This window comes from Hevea brasiliensis, chromosome 12, assembly GCF_030052815.1.
Source record: "Hevea brasiliensis isolate MT/VB/25A 57/8 chromosome 12, ASM3005281v1, whole genome shotgun sequence".
In the NCBI taxonomy this organism is placed as follows: domain Eukaryota; kingdom Viridiplantae; phylum Streptophyta; class Magnoliopsida; order Malpighiales; family Euphorbiaceae; genus Hevea; species Hevea brasiliensis.
In genome coordinates, this window is record NC_079504.1 from 19,592,976 (window position 1) to 19,615,128 (window position 22,153).

At 33.9% G+C, this 22,153-nt stretch overlaps 1 protein-coding gene across 1 annotated transcript; it reads right to left on the bottom strand.

The window, feature by feature from the left end:
* Positions 1 to 4,255: 4,255 nt before the first annotated feature.
* Positions 4,256 to 10,077, bottom strand: LOC110662844 (disease resistance protein RPV1). The gene is given in 5 exon segments (XM_058131239.1): positions 4,256 to 5,256; positions 5,344 to 6,366; positions 6,865 to 7,185; positions 7,255 to 8,323; positions 9,248 to 10,077. Coding segments are annotated over 5 exon segments (3,603 nt in total). The 5' UTR covers positions 9,733 to 10,077; the 3' UTR covers positions 4,256 to 4,551.
* Positions 10,078 to 22,153: the final 12,076 nt, after the last annotated feature.

Genomic DNA, 22,153 nt, shown 5'->3' on the forward strand with positions numbered 1-22,153 from the left:
GAAAAAAAAAATTAGGAAGGATAAAAATGATTGAAATAAAATAGGGTGTTCTGGTACACTGTGTGACATATCTTACTCGGCTATACTGTAGACGGGTAAGGGTTGTCACAATTAGTCCCTTCTAATTAGACTCTTTAGGTTTAGTATGGTGGACAATTGTGCCTCGAGAGTGATGCGACACGTGTTGAGCTATTATGATGATATTGATGGTGTGAGCAGCTATTTCTGTTAACACAAAACGCCAAATTGCCTCATTTTGGTGTTCGAGACACTTTGGCAACAGATTTCAAATTTCATGCATTAATTGCAGCACCTATAAATGTGACCTTGTGAGAAAAAAACTTCATTTTGGTTTGCTTTGTATTTTCACTTGGTATTATACTCTAAAAATTTCTATTCTTCTCTATTATGTTTCCAATAAGGCTCTGTCAAGCATAATCAAGGGTAAAAACTACTTTCCATACTATTTTCTTTCTGTATTCCTTATTTTCAACAAAAATGAATGAGACGGACAACTAGGAGACCTAAGCAAGTATGTTCATGAGATAGTCTCGAAGCTACGACAAGCTGGAGAGGATAAAAGTAGTAGTAGGCTCATGGTAAAAAACTACAGTAGAGGAGGTTAGCGCCAATGCTGGCAACAGTAATGAAGTGGCACCTGAGTCTACAGATTCCATTGAAAAGACAGATAGCTATAAAAAAGTAAGAAATGTTGCTATAAGGGGTGGGGTTAGGCATTCAAGAAAAACTGCAGCCGAGCTCCCTGGTTATAGATGAGATCGCCTAGGAAATAGGCTCGATCAAATTGTCAGTGCTGATGACGAGCTACTTTATCCTCAAAGAACTTTATGAGGCTGAAGGTTGTGGTGATACCTAAGGGTTGATCATCACTTCGAAGGAGGAGATCGGATCATTATATATAAAGAACAATTAAAGGCTGGCTTGAGATTGTGTTTAGATCCTTTTTACATCCAGATACTTCAATATCATCAGTTGTCGATCATCTAGCTCCATTTGAACTCATGAAAATTATTGGTGGGCTTTTAAGAAATGTATCAAGCTAAACAGTTGTAGTCACGAAGATGATTTTTGCCAATCTATATCGTCTAAGTACAAAGAAAAATGAGGAGGCTAAGAAGAATGATGAATTTTGATTTTTTTCAAGCTCGCCCAAACTGCCAGCTATTTTCTAAGCTCCCATTTTCACTTAAGAACTAGGAAGGACAATTTTTTATTCTCCACAATAAGGAAAGGAATGGGTGGGAAGGAATCCTAGGGAATTGGAATTACATAATTGATAAAAAATAAGGGTGTTCCTAAAGTGAACTTAGTCGAAGAAGTTTCTATGGTTGAACTCAAAGACCATTACCATTCAAAGAGAGATTGATATATGGTTTCTAATATGGTGAAGGCTAAACTAAATTGGTGGTTGAGCACTTATGTGGCTAAAACTAAGACCACTATGGAACTAGCTGAGTTCGGACCCACAAAGTGTAATTTTCCTAATCCTTAACCTCTAATCACCGGTGCTTATTGATTGTGTTTCTTATGCAAGGATGGCGGGCTCTTCAATTGATAAGAATATGAAGTCTCAATAAGACAAGGAGACCACCTAGATTATTCTAGAGGTGAAAAGAAAGAAAGCTATTGAAGCTAGTAGGATGAATCCTCCCCCATCTAAGATGATTAGGGTCAAAGACCCTTCTGCTCCTGTAATTCCTTAAGTGGTGCAAATTCAAATGGTATCGCCACCTAGGCCAATTTGATCTACTAATGATCTCCATCCTCCTGTGGCTCCTATATCAAGGGGAACTATACTTGGCAAAGTGATTTTGATCTCTATGGCTCCCCAAATCCTCACTTAGTCCATTTAGGAAAACCAAATTGTTTAAGGTAACAAAAATTAACTCGAGTGGCAAATGTTGCTGTTTGCCTATTCGAGGATTGGAAATGGTACAAGCCTGAAAGTATTGAAGACCTACTTCTCCACTCTAGCAGCCTGAAATTGGAGGCCATTACATCTAATATGGTGAGGGAGAAGGTTTGTTAATTGAGGGGAGCAATGAATAAAACTATCCAAGAAGGGATGGGTCTAAAAGCTCATTTTATATCATAAAAGAATTGGTTAACTTGATACCATGTGATAGGATTTGTAATATAGATATATTAGGTTTTTCATGTTATATATGTTTCCTGATATAGCAAGGTTGGTTGTGACAATAATAGTAGCAACTACTGATCAGTCTCATCCTAAGCATTTGAAGAGTAAACAAATCAAAATTCTTTCAATCTTTTATCAGATCTGCCATCTGCAATGATATTGGCCTGATTGGATCTTCTCTTCTGGCTGGTCTCTGTGCTTCCCATCTTTTTTTTTTTTAGACAAGTGGAAATTTTATTAATAGAAATTCAAGAAAAACTTAAAATGGATGTCCATACCAGATCCAAAGACTTATGTTTTTCTATTTTCACAAGAATTCCTAATTCTAATGGGATTTTTATTTTTTTAGATAGGTTTTATTCATATTTCCTAGTTTATTTAGAATTCTAAAATATTAATTCTATTTAATTTAGATATTTAAATATATTTTCTATTTAGATTAAAACTCTTTAATTCATTCATACTTAGATTAGGATTCATAATTCTATCAATACTCATTGTATTTTTATTATATACAAGTTCAGATTTATTTCAAGATTTATTTCAATAAAGTTTTCTTCTTCATAAAAGTATTTTGCTTTATTTTATATTCTAAACTTTGGATTAAGTCTTGTGTTTATTTTAAGATCTTGGATTAGATTTTCTTTACTTTTAAGGGTTTGATTGTGTGTTAATCCTTTTACTCGCTGCACGCTGTGTCAGGTGACATCAGAGCAGGGATTTTACCCTCATTACGATGGCCAATACTGGTGGTAGTGGTGGCAATCAACCTCATCACATGATCAGGGGTTGCATGCTGTTTGTCGAGCAATCAAAGAGCAGACAAACACTATAAAACAATTAAATACGTATATAGATCATCAACCTCAAGAGATTCACCACTTGTTGGGAATTTGTGGTATTGATAAGAGAAGCCATAAATTGAATCAAGTCGTAGGAGTTAACTATAGTAAAGTTAATTATGATTTTGTTTTCTTTAATTCTAAAAGAACATTTGTTACTAATGATGAATATTGGCGAAGTGTTGTTCAGAAATTGTCTACTTCAACAGAAACAAAGAATGTGGAGATAGAAGCAAATCTTATTGAGACATCAAAAGGTGTTAAAGATTTGAAGCAAGAACAAAGATATAAACCTACATTAGAAAAACAACTCGAAGCTAAAGATTCTAAGCTTTAAGGATTTGAAATTGAAGAAACTAAAACTTTAGTTATATTGCATTTCGCTATGGTGGATGATGTGTTTGAGCTAGAATTTCTTGAACCATCTACTCCAGAGGAAGAAGTTAAAATACATAAAGAAGTGCACGGAGTGTTGGAGATGTCAATGGAACTTGAAGAACAATCAGCAATGAAAGAATCAATGGAGATTGAAAATTTTTATAATCCTTTAATTCACATTACTTTCATTGATTTTATTTGTCCAAATATTCCGATAGATGCAAAGGATAACGTGAAAGATCTTTAATTCAATTTTATTCAAGTCAATATTGTTCATACCATTCAACAAGATATAGTATAATCTTTCAATGGAGTTTTTTATTATTCCACACTTTAAAATTCGAGATCAAGTTTTCTCTAAAGTGTGGGTAAATAACACGATGCTCAAATCCACACCAGATCCAAAAACTTATGTTTTCCTATTTTCACAAGTATTCCTAATTCTAATGAGATTTTTTATTTTTTTAGATAGATTTCCTTTATATTTCTGAATTTATTTAAGACCGTAAAATATTACTTATATTTAATTTAGGTCTTTAAATATGTTTTCTATTTAGATTAAAACTCTTTAATTCATTCCTACTTATATTAGGATTTAGAATTCTATAAATACTCATAGTATTTTCATCATGAACAAATTTTTTAAGATTTATTTCAATAAAGTTTTTTTCTTCATAAAGCCAGTTTACTTTATTTTATCCTAGATCTTATTTACTTTCAAAGGTTTGATTGTATGTCGATCTCTTTCTGCGCTGCATGCTGCATCAAATAGGCTCCCCCAACATACTCAATCTAGACAATGGCATGATATATAAAAATAAAATAAAATAAAAAAAAACACCAAGACAAAAAAAATGAAAATTGCTGCATCGAATTAAAGCAGAACCAAATGATAGATTGAACAAAAAGCACAAACAGCAAAAAACCAGAATTGCTAGACCACAGCAGAACCAAAAGATAGACTGAACAACAAAGCACGAACAACAGAGACTAAGAAAAGCATCAGCAACCCCATCCGAGAGTAAACAGTAAGCAGAGACAAAAAGCAACTGCAGTACAGCAATGGAAACCCGAAACAAGCTGAATGCAGAGATCAAATTATCAAAACCGGATCCACCAAAGAGGAGCCGAAACCAGTAAAAAATAAAGAGCAGCCGCTGACCAAATAGCCTAAAACAAGGACGCAGAACCAAAACTCTTCAGCACCCAAAAGGAGAGTAACCAAAAACTGCACGAAAGAATAAAACAAAAGCCATTCAAAAACCCAGTGTTTCCTCTCACTTGTTGCATAAAATTAGAAACGGCTGATGAATATTGCAAAGAGAGCTTGGTTTGGATTGTGCTGGGGCTGCATTGGTACTCCTCATCCTTGAAAGCATATAACAAGTGGATTCCACATCTTTTCACCTTTGATTCTACTAAATCAATATGCCTTGCATTACCTTTATGCAAATTGTCTACTTTGAACTCAGACTCAATCGAAAGCTTGTTGACGTCAGAACAATTGTGTTTGAGCCATCGTTTAATACAGTAACGATTGTGCCAAAGGAACACATGATCTGATTCAATGGCGGCCCCGAAATGCACATTATCATGATAAATCTTAGGAGCAACCATTATTAAGGGCACTTCATTGCCATCAGCATTTTTCAGATGCAATTCACATGCAAGCACGAAATTATTGTACTTTTCCATAGCAAGAGGAACCTTGAATTCTAGAACAACACAAAAAGCCAAATATAGGTACTTAGCATTAATGCATTTGGGAGGGAACACAAAAGCTATTGAAGATCCTAGGTTCTCATAGCTGAACCATTCTGGAATTTCAGTTCCAGGTAAACCAACAAGAAAACTATCAATAAATTCTGAAAAACCCTGCGTGAAAGGGAATAAAAAAGAAGAAAAATTAGTTAGAAAAGAAACCTTGGGTTTTATTAGAAAGAGGGGAGGATAGAGACTTACAAACTTTTCTTCAATTCTCAGTCGTGCATTTGTCAAAATGTTGCCAAGTGTATTATGCTCCAAATTGAAGCAATTGCAATAATTGAATATTCCTTTTTGCCTCCTGCAACCATTGCACTTTGGTACAAGTGCGAAGGGCAAAGGTGATTTCACAGTTTCTAGTGATGTACAATTAAACGCTTGGAGCACTGTTGTTCGCTCTGGAAGCTCTGGTAAATGTTGGAGTCTTTTGCAGTTGTTTAAACTCAATAATCTTAGAGATGATAAAGAGAAAATGTCGCTGGGGATTTCTGAAACTGCAGTGTCATCTAGATATAAATGTGTTAAAGAGCACAAACCACATAACGAAGGCAATCTACCAAGTTTTGAGCAGCCCCTAAGAAAAAGCCCTTCAAGGCATTTCAACTCACAAATGCTGCCTGGGAGACTCTCTAGCTTATTGCACTTCTCCAGTTTCAACTCAACAAGTGAAAAGAGACATCCGATGGTTGAGGGTAATTCTTCTATTGCGACCTCTTCTAACAGTATTCTTTTTAGATATCCAGTAACATTAGGGAACTTGTTTAAATTTGAACATCTGAAGAGTTTAAGTGTCTCAACAGAAGTCAAATGCAAACTGCTTGGAAGGCCTCTAAGGTTTTTGCACATCGAGATATGCATGTATTTAAGAGTGTCGAAAGATTGAACAGATGCGGACCATTCTTCCGCTCCACAGCATATTAGATCTAACTGTTTAATACCACTCGGAATTTCTGACATTTTCTTCAAATTTATGCAGAAAGACAGAGAAAGTTCCTTCAGATTTTTCAAATGAAGGAGACTGGGAAGATTCCTTAGATTTATGCAGTCATCAAGATTAAGATAATTAAGTTTGTGGAGAAACTGAATTGAAGAGGGAATCTCAAGCAAACTCTCACACGCCTTAAGATCTATTCGCTCTAAGTTTGTAGCCGAGGAGAGATTTGGGAGGGTGGCTAGTTTCTTCGATCCAGAAAGATAGAGATACTTCAACTTTTGAGGACACTACACATGATAAAACAGAAAAGTATATACATGCAAACTTTCAAAGAGGAAAAAAAAAAGAATAAACTCATATATAATTTCATCAGTAATAATTATGTTAGAACTGCTAGTACTTTTTGTTTTTCAATCAATTTCTAATAATTTTTTTAACTAAATATTTACCATTTTAAAATTTATAAAATTAATTTTAAATGATTGTAGCATTAATTGTTACTGAACAATTTTATGTAAAAGAGTATTCTAACTTAGATCATAAAATATAACCTTTTTAAATTGGATTTCTGCTCAATAAACATAATGTTTACATAAAATCTAGTAAAAAAATTCCAACAAAATAAATCTGTGAACAAAAGAAAAACATATAAAAAGTTGTACTTTCCATTAAATGAGATTTTAAAGTTAAGGCATGCACATTGGCACAACAAATTCAACTTTCAAGTCAGTATTTATGCCTTTTTTCTCTTGGTCAAATTGAAAAATCAATATTTTAAAGCATACCTGATCTCCATGCCAAAGTCGTTTAACGTCGCTATCTTCCAAATTGAGTAAAACAAGGTTCTCCATGGAAAAACATAAAGGCAGAGAACTGTAAGGATATTCCTCCCAATGTAGTAAACTCAACTTGTTAGGAAGATTCTGCAGATGATTCTTTTAAGCAGATTCAAGTATGAAGGTTTCAGGAGTTGAGTCCTTTTTATTTGAATGCCTAAAAAATTTGAGTAATCTTAAGTTAGGCATTTGTGAGAAGGTTGCAGAATTCAAGCATGTCATTCCCATTTTAGAAGTATCCAAGCATATCCCTTCCACTGCTTTGTTCACCTAATACAAAGAATAAAAAGCTATAAGTATACAGGACAAATGAATTAAAAAAGATTTTTCATGTCTTACCTTCTCAGTTGCTAAGATATCACAAATTTTTGTGAATTCCCATAATCTACTATGTTCATGCCGAGCAATATGTTGAACCATTTCTTGTATCAAATCATGCATCTCTAACTTATTATTAACAACAATTACGAGGCACTTTTCCACTAAACGAATTATTCCCAAACTTGGAGTAAGATCACATCCGTCTAGTATATCTTCTACACAGTCTTTATCTTGGCCCTTGAAAAAGCATGCTATATCAAGAAATACAGCCTTTTCTGTTTGCTCTAGCGAATCAAAACTTATTTTTAATATTTTATGAATTTTGGATATCGGAATTTTTTTTAGTTCTTTCAATACAATTTCCCATTCCTTTGGAGATCTTTTGCATAGATGTGAACCCAAAACTTTTAGGGCTAAAGGAACACCTTTAGCATAGTTTACCACCCTTTCTGCGAACTTCATAAACTCCTCTGGAGGATGCTCTTGTTTAAAGGCTTTCACACTCAATAATTGAAGAGCATCACAATAATTTAATCCCTCAACCTTATATATTTGATCAACTCCACCAACAAGTACTTCTTTGTCTCTGCTTGTTACTATGACTCTGCTTCCTGAACCATACCAACCATGATATCCAGCTAAAGCCTCTAACTGCTCTGAATCATTGACATCATCGAGAACAATGAAAACCTTCTTTCTTCTAAGTATATCCAGAACAATAGTGGGAAGCACATGGAGCATTTGTATGCTTAAAAGTTTGTCCCCTACAAGTTCGGAAAAAAGTTTTTGTCGTAAATGCAGTAATTCATTCTTTTCTGCATTTTCCCCAACATTACTTAGAAAGTAGCAAACATCAAATTCATCAGAAATTTGACTAAAAAGAACATCAGTAGTGGTTGTCTTTCCTATGCCGCCCATTCCCCAAATTCCTATAAAACGAACATCTGCTGTCTCAATACATAATAATGGTAGAATTTTGTTGACGTGAGCATCAATCCCAACTAAACCATGACAAGCACTAAAGGAGATGGGATACAGTTTCTTCATGATTTGGTTGACAACTTTGTCAATTAATTTCGATTCAAGCCTTGCAAAACATGATAAACAAAGCAAAGTAATAATGAGTTTAATTTGAGATACAAAGAAACTTGAAAACTTCAAAGGCATTTGAATTCGAACTTAATTTCAGTGCTCGAAAATTAGCCCAAAAATATATCTATCATAAATAAATAAATAAAACTTTATATATTATCTATTGAAACATAAATCTAGATTTACACTTATTTCAGCAAATATATCTATCTAAAGGACCAACATTATATTTTTGAATGAGGTATCTAGATTTACACTTATCATATGAGATGTTACATGTATGAATCGATTTACAAACTATTTCAGGAAATTTGATAGGTTCAAGCAATTTGTTTAAATTTTAAAATTTTTTATATTCTAGTGATAATTAAAATCGATAAAATAAATGAACTGAATTAAACAAAACCAGTTGCCTGGTCTAGTTTCCGATATAACCAGTCCAACCGGCCGGTTTGCTCCAACTGTGAAAACGCTAACCTGTAGTTGCTGGAATCCCATCCAGATATATTGGATGCTTCCATCAAAGAAGTGCTGCACTTCTCCACAACGTCTAAGCTCTGCTTAAATTTTAGCAAATATTTCTATCTAAAGGACACTCGTTGTATTTATCCATAAATGAGCTATCTGGCACATTATTAACCAAAGGCATGCTTGTGACGAGAAATTACCTGTAGAAATGGCTTTAAAACCAGATTGATCATTGAATCGATTTATTAACTATTTCAAGGTTTTGAAAGGTTTAAGCAATTTAGTTAAGTAAAAAAACTGGTTAAATAAAAATTTAGATTTTGAAAATTTTTTATTTTTCAAGAGGGAATTAAAAATAAATAAATCGAATTAGACCAAACCAGTTTCCTGGTCTAATTCCTGATTTAACCAGTCCAACCGACCAGTTTGGTCTAATTCTAAAAACACTAACCTGTAGTTTTTGGAATCCCATCCAGATAGATTGGCTGCTTCCATCAAAGCAGTGCTCCACTTCTCCACAATGTCCAAGCGCTGCTTAAATTTTTCTTTAACTTTCCCAAATGCTTCCCCAAATTTCCCAGTCTGTTTTCTAACGTCAGAAGGATCCACATGGTAGAAAATGGGTAAGACCTTTCGCCCCATTCCTTTCTTGCAGTCAATTATCTTCACTAGTTCATCTAGGCACCACCGAGAGGACGCATAATTTTCGAACAAAATCACTACTGAAATCATGGATTCTTCAATCGCTTTCATGAGCGCTGGCGAGATCCCTTCTCCTCTCTCAAGAACATCGTCTATGAATGTTGTAAGACTTCTCCGGCGCAGAGCAACATGAAGATGATCAGTAAAATTTGAACGAGTATCAATACCACTAAAACTAAGGAAAACATCGTAGGTAGTTTTAGAGGAGAAGCCTAAAGATGAAGTAGAAGCCATTTTAACAAGCACAATAGCCGCTCTATTTTGTTTGGTAAAAAAGAAATAGAGGAATCGCAGAGAAAGAGGAAAGCTATAAAAAAAAAAAAAGTGTAAAACTTGGGCGAAGGCTTTATAGGTGATCAGAATCAAACCACCTATAAGATTTTGTACATTCGAGAAAACTACAATGAACCCACCGTTTTCTTTTCTACTACTAGACGCGGAAATGTACTAATTAGAAGTAAATGAGTTTTTTCTCATGAGGGCAATTCTTCTAAATCACCTACAAGATTTTGTTTCGAGGAAGTTTCAATGGGCAATGAGTGAAAGTACAAAGAGCCCACCATTTTCAACGCAATCGCCATTAATGCTGCATAGCATTTTCCCAGTGATACACCGTTTTCTACTACTTGGACCTCACGCCCAAATCAACCTATTATAAAATACTAATTTTATAAGTTTAATATTATTACATATTTTTTATGAGATATTTTCTAAATAAAAGTAATATTTATTAAAAAAATAAAAATATTTACTAATTAAATTAATAAAAATACTGTTTAAATTTAAAAAGATATATATATATATATGTAAAATATTAATTTATAAATTTATAAAAATTAAAATATCATTCATAAAAATCATTTAGACTGTATTTAGATAATTAACTATTTAATATAAAATAAATTCATTTTTATATTAAAATATAATAAAATAATATAATATCAAATAAATTTAAATAAATTTTATATATTTAAGTAAATTTTATATAAATATTTAAAATTGTATTAAAGAATAAAATTAATATACAATATATAATTATAATAATATATTTTCAAATTATATAATTTAAGTTTTCATCAATGAATTTATGATATATACTTTTCTGTTATAAAATTTCAATTCATTAAAATTTTTAATTAATATATATAATTATGTATAAAAATTAATAATTAATATGTAATATCTCTAATTTTTAAAAAAATATTTTACATATATATATATATATATATATATATTATTCTAACACTAGTATTGTGGACTTCGCGTATGTACTTTCATTTCGTGGAAATTCGATCGTCGTCCGGATTTGCAATTTCGGGCTGAGCAGATAAGTTGCTGGAACCATTTCAGAACCGAGTCAAGATTATAGGCTACCCCACCTTTTTCAGACGTTCTGGATGCGTTCCAGTTGTCAGATTTAGCATAGTTAAACTCAAACTCTACATTACTCAATTTTTGTCTTGTACTGAGTTAGAATAAAATTTATAAAATATTCGTGGATGATAAAAAAATTACGATTCCTATTGCAATAGCCTTATAATGTTGTTAAGGACCGCGGGGCAGGTTTATAAAGTTTTTAAAGTTAGTTTGGATAGTTTTTGAAAAATATTAGTTTTGAAGTATTATAATTGAGTTGTCTGATGTTGTGATTATTGCTTGGTTTGGAGGGCCCAGGAGGGGCCATATAATGATGATGAGATATGGGTTGAGTTTAGAAGTGTTATTTGAACCATTTTGCAGGTTGGGTAGGTCATAGGTATAGGGGAGACTTTACCAGATTTTCGGCACGACTTTGGTCTTTTCTTAGTTTGTATTGAGTCAAATGTATTAAATAATTGTAATAAAATTGTCAGGTGAGCCGGGACAGCCTTCCTCCTCCGCCCAGCCACCACAGTAACTTCGGTTAAGTCTGTAAGTAAAATATTAATTTTAATTGTAATTTCGATATTATTATATGTTCAAGCATGCCCACACATCACTTATAAATATGTATCTATATAGTTAAACACTAGGCACGTTTTATATTGCATTCATAATTGTTGAAGTGCCATGGATGTTGTTTGTGGTAATTTGAAGCAGTGTGTATGCATGGCGTGCATGTGGTATGGTATTGGATATGGACAGGACAGGTAGACACGGCTTGAGAGACACTCGCTGGGACCCTGCATTTGATTTATTAAGTGAAAGTCCAACTTGAGAGACACTCACTGGCAGAGGTTGGATTAAGAGGGTTGTATAGGGGATCAACTCCCATATATGTATTGTTTGACAGTGTTGGGTGTGTGAGTGCTCCAAATTATCTTTTTGCTGTTATGAAATGAAAATTATGACAATGTTGCATTTCACTCCACATGGTGCATTAGCTTTAGATAGCTATAGAGATTATGATTAAAATTGATAATTTACTCTATAAGTCGAACGCTCACTCCTGTTCATTTATTTTTTCAGGCTACAGGAGGATTATTTGTTGTGGCTAACCTGCTCTTCTTCTTCGCATGTCCATTGATAGTATTTAACATATTTTGTATAATTGAGTTAAATTTTAGACTCCGCATGTGTTCGAAACACTTATTTTTATTTTGGGCCTGTATTATAAAAGTTATGTTGGACCTATAAAATTATTAACTGTATGCATGATAGGATTGGATGAGGGAGCTGAGCTCCCATTTTAGTTATGACATTTTGATTATGTGGAGGGTGAGCTGAGCTCCTCAATTTATTATATATTGTGTTTACAGGTCGGGCGAGTCAAAAACTCCCCGTTAAATGGTCCATTTTATATCCGGACTCTGTCCGGTTGAATTCTTGAAATTGGGCCCAAATGGGCCTTAGAGTTGGGTTGAGGAATAGTTAGACTTACTACGGGCCTCGGGGGCTTTAGGCTGACCCAGGTCCTAGTGCCAGTCCAGTCCATAGGTTGGGTCGTGACAAAAGTGGTATCAGAGCTTAGGCTTTGGATTCATGGGAAAGTGTGCACTTAGAGTTGTCACATGCAGAATATAAGATTCTGTTTCATCTTTTTTCTGTAATTCTTCGTTTCTAGATTCTACGTTATTCCTCAGTTATTATAAGAGTGCTTCAGTTTAGCACCTCAGTTTTGTGAAGTACATAGAAGTGTGAAATAGAGTTAGCAGACATGTTGAGGTCTGCCATGGAAATACGTTCTCCAAGAAACACTATATTTCTATCAGTATGGGTCTAAGTGTTGTGCCTATCTAGTGCTAGGCACGAGTACATAAAAGTGAGTTTTGATAGTATATTGCACTAGATAAGGGTGAGGATACCACTGCTGGCATTCGTCAGTGGATGACCCAGTCAGAGTAAGTTTATGATAATAGTATATTCAACAGAGATAAGAGATTAGGAGACCTAGTCTATCAGGGCGTATCGTAGTAACTATACAATATTCTCGATATCTGCTCTGTAAGCTGTAGATTACAGTACTGACATGAGATTATTGTGTAGAGCTGCGTGCATCCCCATGGTGCTCCATAATGAGGGTGTTTGCGAATGGCCTATGTTTTGGTACAATTATGCCAGAACAGAGTTCTATACCTGCAGAGGAGTTGGGAACTCCTGGTTAGGGATCTATAGCTAGAATATCAAAAGGTCACAGTTGGGTGGTAACTAGAGTCAGTAACTCGGTTACCCTAACATGAGCTCGAGTTACATCAAGAGTTGCCATCAAACCAGAGGTTGTGGATTAGTTGCAAAGTAAAGGTGACATCTATAGAGTGAGACCATCTGGCCTTCGGTATGAAATTTGGATGGTTTTTGCAGTACAACAGACGTTTTGCTTAGAGCTTGGTGAGAATAGTATACCTTGTGTGTATCAGCAAGATGTAAAGTACAACCCCACTACCTAGGGAAGGTCAGAACTATGAAATGATGATTTACAAAGTTATGATATGATAAGAGAGTCATTAATTTGACATGGTTTTGGCAAGGTGGTAAATGTAGTATCTTTGTTGCAGTAAGTTAGGGTATAGTCCTATCTTTTCAGAAGGGATCGAAGGTTATTACTGATAATGATGATTTATGGAGTAGTGTCCCAGATGGGATTGTAGCGTGAGATAGAGAGTTGTTAGCTCAGGTGTTCTGGAGAGGGTACAAGTTCCATGTAGGAATTATAAGATGTAAGATGAAGATGTATGTAAGCCTTTAAATTGAATGACAGGTTTGGATACCTAGTATTTTAAGTTTCAGCTAATCAAATAGATATGAAAAATTAGAGTTGCTACAGATCCCCTCCCTAAGGTAGTAGGGGGTAGTATATAGTCCAAAAGGGTAAGAATAGAGATCACGCAGGAGAAGTATGACTGCTATTCCCTAAGTTCATCCTTAGCTTCTAATGCTTAAGACTAAAGTATACTCCAAATAAAGTAAAAGAAAAAAGACAAAAGTTAGCATCGATAAATCATAGAATATATATATATATAGATGGAGTGCGGTTCAAATGCAGTAGGAGAGATAGCCTGAATGCCAGTAGAAGTCTAGCTAGGGTAGTTAGAGGATTAAGTCTGAGTAACATTGAGGTATAGATGACGTGGTAGGGATAGTGGAAAGGTATAAGTTTCTGATATGACAATCAGGTTCAAAAAGAAAATATAGCTAAAGGTTGGAAGAGTGAAAGTTCAGATTTGGGTAAGATAAAAAGAGTTAGCTAAAGAATAAACTAGAAAAACAGATTAGGATAAGATTAGGAAGAATAGAGCCAAAATACCGAGGAGGTGAATGTGGTTATAGGAAGGGTAAACGAGATAAACAAAAAAAAAAGGATAGAGCATAGAAAAGGATGGCATTAGGAAGAACATTGTTAAGTTATGGAACCCAGAAGTACAGGACTTAGAGCAGGTCATAATTGATGTAGTGTTAGGAGCCTGAGCCTAGAGCTTAGAGTTACATGATTTGGATTAGACCTTATCTGTTTTCTACCCCCAAGGTAGGATAATGGGGCAATGACATAAGAACCATTTTGGTTGTTGATAGTATAATGGAAATTAGGTGAGGTGTGCGACCAAAGTAGGTAGTAACTGTTGAGCGTGCTGTGGTAACTTGAATTGTATTGTCAAATAACGAAGCAAGATTAGTAGGAGTAAGTGGGATAAAAGTCAACATAAGGGATATAAATATGCAAGATGAGGGATAATGTCACAGAGGCTTGATATTAAAATTTAGAGTGGTGAGACCTAGAGTCAAAAATTGGAGTTAGACATATATTTTCAGTGTGATCGATAGAATAATTATGTAAAAAAAAAAGAGTAATAATAAATAAATAAATAATAGTATGATAATATGTAGCAGAACGCTAATAACGGTCAGAATAGGATAAGATAGGTATAGGTGTAATTATAAGATATTGAGAAGTACATGGATTAGAGGAGTGATTGTTGGTAAGATTGGAGTAGATCTGAAAGAATCTGTGAGTGCTTTTATCTTCTAGAATATAACTAAGTATAAGGAGCATTGGACAAATAATTATAAGTATGGAAGATAAATAAAGAGTAAAAAGGAAATAGTAAATTCTAAGATGATATGTCAGGCAAGACAACAGTATAACAAATGGTAGATACAACTGATATCTTGTAATAACGTACAATAATTACAAAGAAATAATGAAACTAAAAAGGAAGACTAAGGGGTATGAGCTAAATCTTATTTATCAAACAATGGTATACCATAAATGGTGGGAGAACATTTCTCCTTCTTTTCAAATTGGCTCGTGTTTCGATTTTAAGATATTATGTTAAGAAGAGAGGTCGTGTCAAAGTGACCCAATTAATTGAAAATTTGATGGGCATTAGTACATATCCAATCTTTTGAGGCAAAAATGACGATAATGGTGTACCTAATATTAAGTAAGAATGAATGATCAGAGAGGTGACAGGAGTTAAATCGAGCTAGTTACCAGGGCTTACAACCCTTTTGAACTATAAGCTGGAGGAAGTGCTATTTGCTAATGAGTTACAGCGAATGAAATTGTTGCTAATGGGAAAAGTTGAGGCTGAAGTTTGGAAAGCTATGGGCAATATATGTGATTATATTAAGGAGAATGAACACGTGAAGTATCTTGTTCAGAATTAAGGCATGACACATATTTCCCACAGTCGTGTTAGTTCAGATGAAACTTATAATTTCTGGGGCTCCTATCCATCCAGGATGAGCAATTTCCTACCAAGGCTGGTAAGGAATGATAATGTTCTGATAGGTGAGTTGGAAAAGGGGATACAAAAAGAATTTTCTATGGTTAATTACAAGTATTACGTAATGTGAAGAATGTGCTGGTAGGAGTCAATCGTAAAGTTAGAATTCTCGAAGTAATGGAACTAGTAATCAAGATAAGACTAAGAAATAAAAAAAAAAAAAGAAAGTTAAAGTTAATGATGGGATGGACATCCTTGAAGGAAAAGGTGTAAGGGTGAGATAAGACTAAGATTAAGGAACAAGTACAGCATGTTGAAAAGATATCAACGATAGCAAAAATAGGAAAAGAAAGTGGATAAGATCCAAAAGACAAGAAGAAAGCTCAGTAGAGCTAGTTATAATGATGAGGATAAGAAGGAATAGGTATGCTAGGAACACACTAAGAGATGTTTGAAATAAGTTATTATGAGATGATAGATTAAAGGAGTAGTAGAGCCTCGATCTAAGTGACAACGTGTCAAAAGTAGGCCACATACTAAGAAGCTTTAGGAAGAAATCTAGATATTTCCATTCCAGAGGAGTGGGAAACGATAAAGTTGCATTAACTGGGTTGTCAGGGAATACAAATACATTTGTCCTATAAGAGAACAGACCCAGTTCACTTTTCAATATTGATAAGTGGTGTAGGGTATGCTTGACACTTGGATGGAGCTCTACATAACTAGTTACATAAGATGGACAGGAGCTGGTCTAAGGACCTTAGTAATGACACAAAAGATATTGAAAATATGAAGTATCATGGGAGTGAGAAGATTTATAGGTATTGACCATTAAGGTCATAGGACAAGTAAATGTTTCGAATGAGATGTATATGATAGGTGCTATAGAAAAGCATTTCATAGGATACTATAGGGTAAGGAACATAATTCATGTTTTTGGGGAACAGAGATTATTGAAACAAAGGAATGAGGACTGAAGTCACCAAGAGACACGTTAGGACGTAAGTGCCAAAGTTGATTAAAGTTATCAGATATCAAGTCGAGAGTAGTGGAGTTATAATGAGTACTAGAGATGACAAAAAAAAAAAAAAAAAAGAGGGGTAAATGAGTAGTCAGATGTGATGGTTTAGACTCAGAAGGAGGATGGTAGCTGGCATACTATGACAGGGGCAGATAGACATAAAAATTTTTAACCATCCATGCAGATCCAAGGCGGAAAGATGTAAAATTTGCAATGGGTGACCATGTTCTTGAAGGTTTCTCCTATGAAAAGGGTTATGAGATTTGGAAAGAAAAGGCAAATTGGCACTCCGTTATATAGGACCTTTTAAGATCATGGACAGAGTGGGAGCAGTTGCCTATCAGTTAGAGTTGCCACCAAACCTTTCTCATGTCCACCCAGCATTTCACATTTTCATGCTTAGAAAGTATGTTCCCAATCCTTCTCATGTGCTAAGACCAGAAACAGTAGAGTTAAATGAGAATTTGATCTTTGAGGAGCAATTAGTAGCCATAGTAGACTATCAGATGAGACAACTTTGGTCAAGGCAAATCCCTATGGTTAGTCCTGTGGAGGAGTTAATCTATGGAGGAATGCACTTAGAAGTTAGAGCGGGATATGCGCAGCAAGTACTCATAAGTTTGATATGCAACTATATGTTATTATTCTGCCTTGTGTAAAATTCGAGGATGAATTTTCTATAAGGGCAAAAGAATGTAACATCCCTAATTTTCAAATAATTATTATATATATATATATATATATATATATATATATATATATATATATATATTATTCTAATACTGGTATTGTGGACTTCGCGTATGTACTTTCATTTCGTGGAAATTCGATCGTCGTCCGGATCTGCAATTTCGAGTCGAGCAGATAAGCTGCTGGAACCATTTCAGAACCAGGTCAAGATTATAGGCTACCCCACCGTTTTCAGACGTTCTGGACGCGTTCCAGTTGTCAGATTTGACATAGGTAAACTCGAACTCTACATTACTCAATTTTTGTCTTGTATTGGTTTATAAAATATTCGTGGATGATAAGAAAATTATGATTCCTATAGCAATAGCCTTATAATGTTGTTAAAGACCGCGGGCCAGGTTTATAGAATTTTTAAAGTTAGTTTGGATAGTTTTTGAAAAATATTAATTTTGAAGTCTCATAATTGAGTTGTCTGATGTTGTGATTATTGCTTGGTTTGGAGGGCCTAGGAGGGGCCATATAATGATGATGAGATATGAGTTGAGTTTAGAAGTGTTATTTGAACCATTTTATAGGTTGAGTAGGTCATAGGTATAGGGGGAGACTCAGCCAGATTTTCGGTATGACTTAGGACATCTTTAGTCTTTTCTTAGTTTGTATTAAGTCAAATGTATTAAATAATTGTAATAAAATTGTCAGGTGAGCCGGGACAGCCTTCCTCCTCCGCCCAGTCACCACAATGACTTCAGTTAAGTCTGTGAGTAAAATATTAATTTTAATTGTAATTTCAATATTATTATATGTTCAAGCATGCCCACGCATCACTTATAAATATGTATCTATGTAGTTAAACACTAGGCACGTTTTATATTGCATTCATAATTGTTAAAGTACCATGGATGTTGTTTGCGGTAATTTGGAGCAGCGTGTGTGTGTGGCGTGCGTGTGGTATGGTATTGGATATGGATAGGAAGGGTAGACACTGCTTGAGAGACATTCGCTGGGACCCAGTCCTTCGGGGTAGACACGGCTTGAGAGACACTCGCTGGGACCCCGCATTTGGTTTATTAAGTGATAGTCCGGCTTGAGAGACACTCGCTGGCAGAGGTTGAATTAAGAGGGCTGTATAGGGGATCAGCTCTCATATATGTATTGTTTGACAGTATTGGGTGTGTGAGTGCTCCAAATTGTCTTTTTGCTGTTATGATATGAAAATTATGACGATGTTGCATTTCACTCCACAAGGTGCATTAGCTTTTGATAACTATAGAGATTATAGTTAAAATTGATATTTTACTCTCTGAGTTGAATGCTCACTCCTGTTCATCTATTTTTCCAGGCTACAAGAGGATTATTTGTTGTGGCTAACCTGCTCTTCTTCTTCGCAGGTCCATTGATAGTATTTAACATATTTTGTACAATTGAGTTAAATTTTAAACTTCGCATTGTTTGAAGCACTTATTTTTATTTTGGGCATGTATTATAAAAGTTATGTTGGACCTGTAAAATTATTAACTGTATGCATGATAAGATTGGATGAGGGAGTTGAGCTCCCATTTGAGTTATGACATTTTGATTATGTGGAGGGTGAGCTGAGCTCCCCAATTTATTATATATTGTGTTTACAGGTCGGGCGAGTCAAAAACTCTCCGATAAATGGTCCATTTTATGGCGGGACTCTATTTTGTTGAATTCTTGAAATTGGGCTCAAATGGGTCTTAGAGTTGGATTGAGGAATAGTTAGACTTACTATGGGCCTCGGGGGCTTTAGGCTAGCCCAGGTCCTAATGCCGGTCCTACTCATAGGTTGGATCGTGACATAATATAAAAGTATGAATAGGAGAATTTATGAAATAATAAAAAAAAACAAAATAATAGAAAAATGGAGAGAAACAGTACTGTACTAATAAGATGGATATTTTGAATAAAAAAATAAAAGATATTATTAATAAATAATAATACATATTGTTACTTAAATATATATTGCTAGAATATAATGAAATTTTTTTATATAATTTTTTTTTTTAATTTAGATCTTTACTTTATTTTTCTTAATTTTGTTGTATTATTATATTTTCTCTGAAAAAAAATTTTATATTAGTTTTAAGATTTATTAATCAATTAATATATAAATTTTTTTCAAAATTACATACAAAAAAAATTAAATGATGATCACATACAAATAAGTATGGACAACATGCAATGCACGTAAATATATATATATATATATATCAACTAAACTACTATATACAATTATTTCTTTTATTAGCTTAAACTATATTATATTAACATAAAATAGTTAATAATTATTAATTATTTTTCCATTTTATTATCTTTTTTGTAAGGTCCAGCCAAGTAGCTCAATCCATGAAACCAAATTAGAGGACCCATAAAAACATAACTCTAGAATTTGTGTATATATATATATATATATATGTGTGTGTGTGTGTGTGTGTGTGTGTGTGTGTGTGTGTGTGTGATTGTGTGTAAAAAAAAAAAAAAAAGAATAGGGCAATAGGGTAGTAGAACAGGGGAGGAGAAATTCACACACTCCATAGCCAAATTTCACTTTGATCTCTCCATCTTTAACTCAAACTTCTTCCTCATCCTTTCTTTTACATCCAAATCACTCAATTACACCCATAAATCAATAAAAATATTAGCTAAAACTCATTTCTTTCCACAATAGCACAAATTAAGTTTTAATAGGTAAGTTCTTCTTCCTCTTTTTCTTGTGAAATATTAAGCTTAAATTAACTTCCTTTATTATTTAATTGTGATTTCTATGGAAAAAGAAATTGAGGGAGGCAAGTTTAGGATAAAGATTTGTGGTAAAGTTGATGTTGAAATAAGGGTTTCTATGGATTAATTTGAAGGAAATTTATAGCTCTAATATATATGCATATATATTAGGTATTTTTAAGAGGTGAATATCAAGAATTAGTTTTCAATTATGAGAATTAAATTTAGGTTTTTTAAGTGCTAAGTATTTGGTCGAGAGTGAAGAAATTAGAATATAGAATTTGTTGATTTTGGAGTTATTAATGAATATTGATTATATTTGTGTGAGCAAGAATTCTAAAGTTATTGTTGGAAGAAAATTTAGTATGAAGTGTTAAGAAGGAGAAAAATATTATTATGGAAGGGTTAAAAAAATTAAGAGAGAAAAGGGTGGAATTAATTATGGATGTATTATATAGGCTTTGGGGAGGCGTTTTAAATTATTGGTGAATGTCTTGTGGCTTGTGAAGAATTGGTTGAGTTCTTGGAATTTTGGAAGACATCCGATTTATACTGAAATGCCTCCGAATTTTTTTTTTGAATTTTAGATAAATAAAGCATGCATTTCACTCTCACCTTTTTCATCTTCAGGATTTTAAATTCCTTTTCTTAATGTATTACTTTTCCCTACATTTTTAGGAGATGATCCAGCTCCTGTTGTAGATATTAAGGGTGGTCCAGCAATTTAGGCTTCATTAGTCTTTAGTACAGGTGAGTGGATAAATATTTAATACTGATAATTTTTATTCAATGTATATTTATGTATGTTTTTTTTTTTCCTTTTATGCAAAAATGGGAGTGGATAATGATAATTATGTGTTTTTTTATTAAATGAAATGAGATTTAGAAGCACAGCTAAATAAATGACCGAATATACTCAATATATGCACCAAATAGATAGCACATCGATGACGGGTGATATAATTTCAGCTCAGCTTATATTTATATCGTCTTTGGGATAGCGCTTGATATACATATAGCCTTTGGGGCATCTATCAGGTGGTCGCCCTTTTATGGTAGCTCTACACATGTGTATGACCAGTATATTTATTGCTCTTGGGCCATTAGTAGTGTCATCATAAAGCTCAGAATGCCAGCATTGCTCTCAGGTTGCCAGAGTTTGTTATATACACCTGATATGCCAGCATTATCTATAGGAAGCATATTGTGAGTGTATGAGAATATTACTGATTTTATGATTATTAGCAAACTTATGTCTGCAATATTTCTTTTTACAGCATGAAATTTTATTTTATCTCAGTTATGTGTATTACAGCAAATGATATTTATTCAATTGACATATGTTAGTATAGCACCTGGTACTATTAAGTACCGAAACCTTGTTTGTTCTCCCTTTTGTTATTTATTTATCCACTCATTGAGTAGTTGTACTCACCTCTTCTATTTTAATATTTCATATTCTTTTTGGTGATCCTTTTATAAGCAGTGATCATTTGTTAGCATTGTCCTTTCTTCCACTTCACCAGCTACAGAGTCTAGTGGAGGTTGGGCCAACGCATTCCTTTTGTAACTTTTGATCATTTTGGATTGTTGTATATATTCTCTATGTGTTTAGGCTGCTACTCACCTAAAGTCTGGTTTTGTATATTTTTTTGGTTCCCACGTAGGGAAAAAAATTACGTGTCTATGAAGATGATATATCTATTTGACATAGAGACACTTTATGTGTATATGTATATATTTACATATTCTTCCAGGTTTTCAGCAAGTTTCATATGTCTAATTAGATATATTTTAGAGAAAACTCTGTCAAAGGCAGGTGTGACATTTATTGGCATCAGAGCATAGGTTTATAGATTCTGTAGACCTTTCTAGTGTCAGTGTTGTTGATTATCTCTTGATGTTCCATTCCTTATCTTATTTGTAGAACAATGCTACCCAAAGTAGTAGGTGGTAGAGGCTGTGGTGCCAACCGTGGCCATAGTGTTCGTAGAGTTTAATTAGCTAATGTTGGTCGACCTCAAAGGGATCCTATAGCAGCACGTCCACCTCAAGAAGA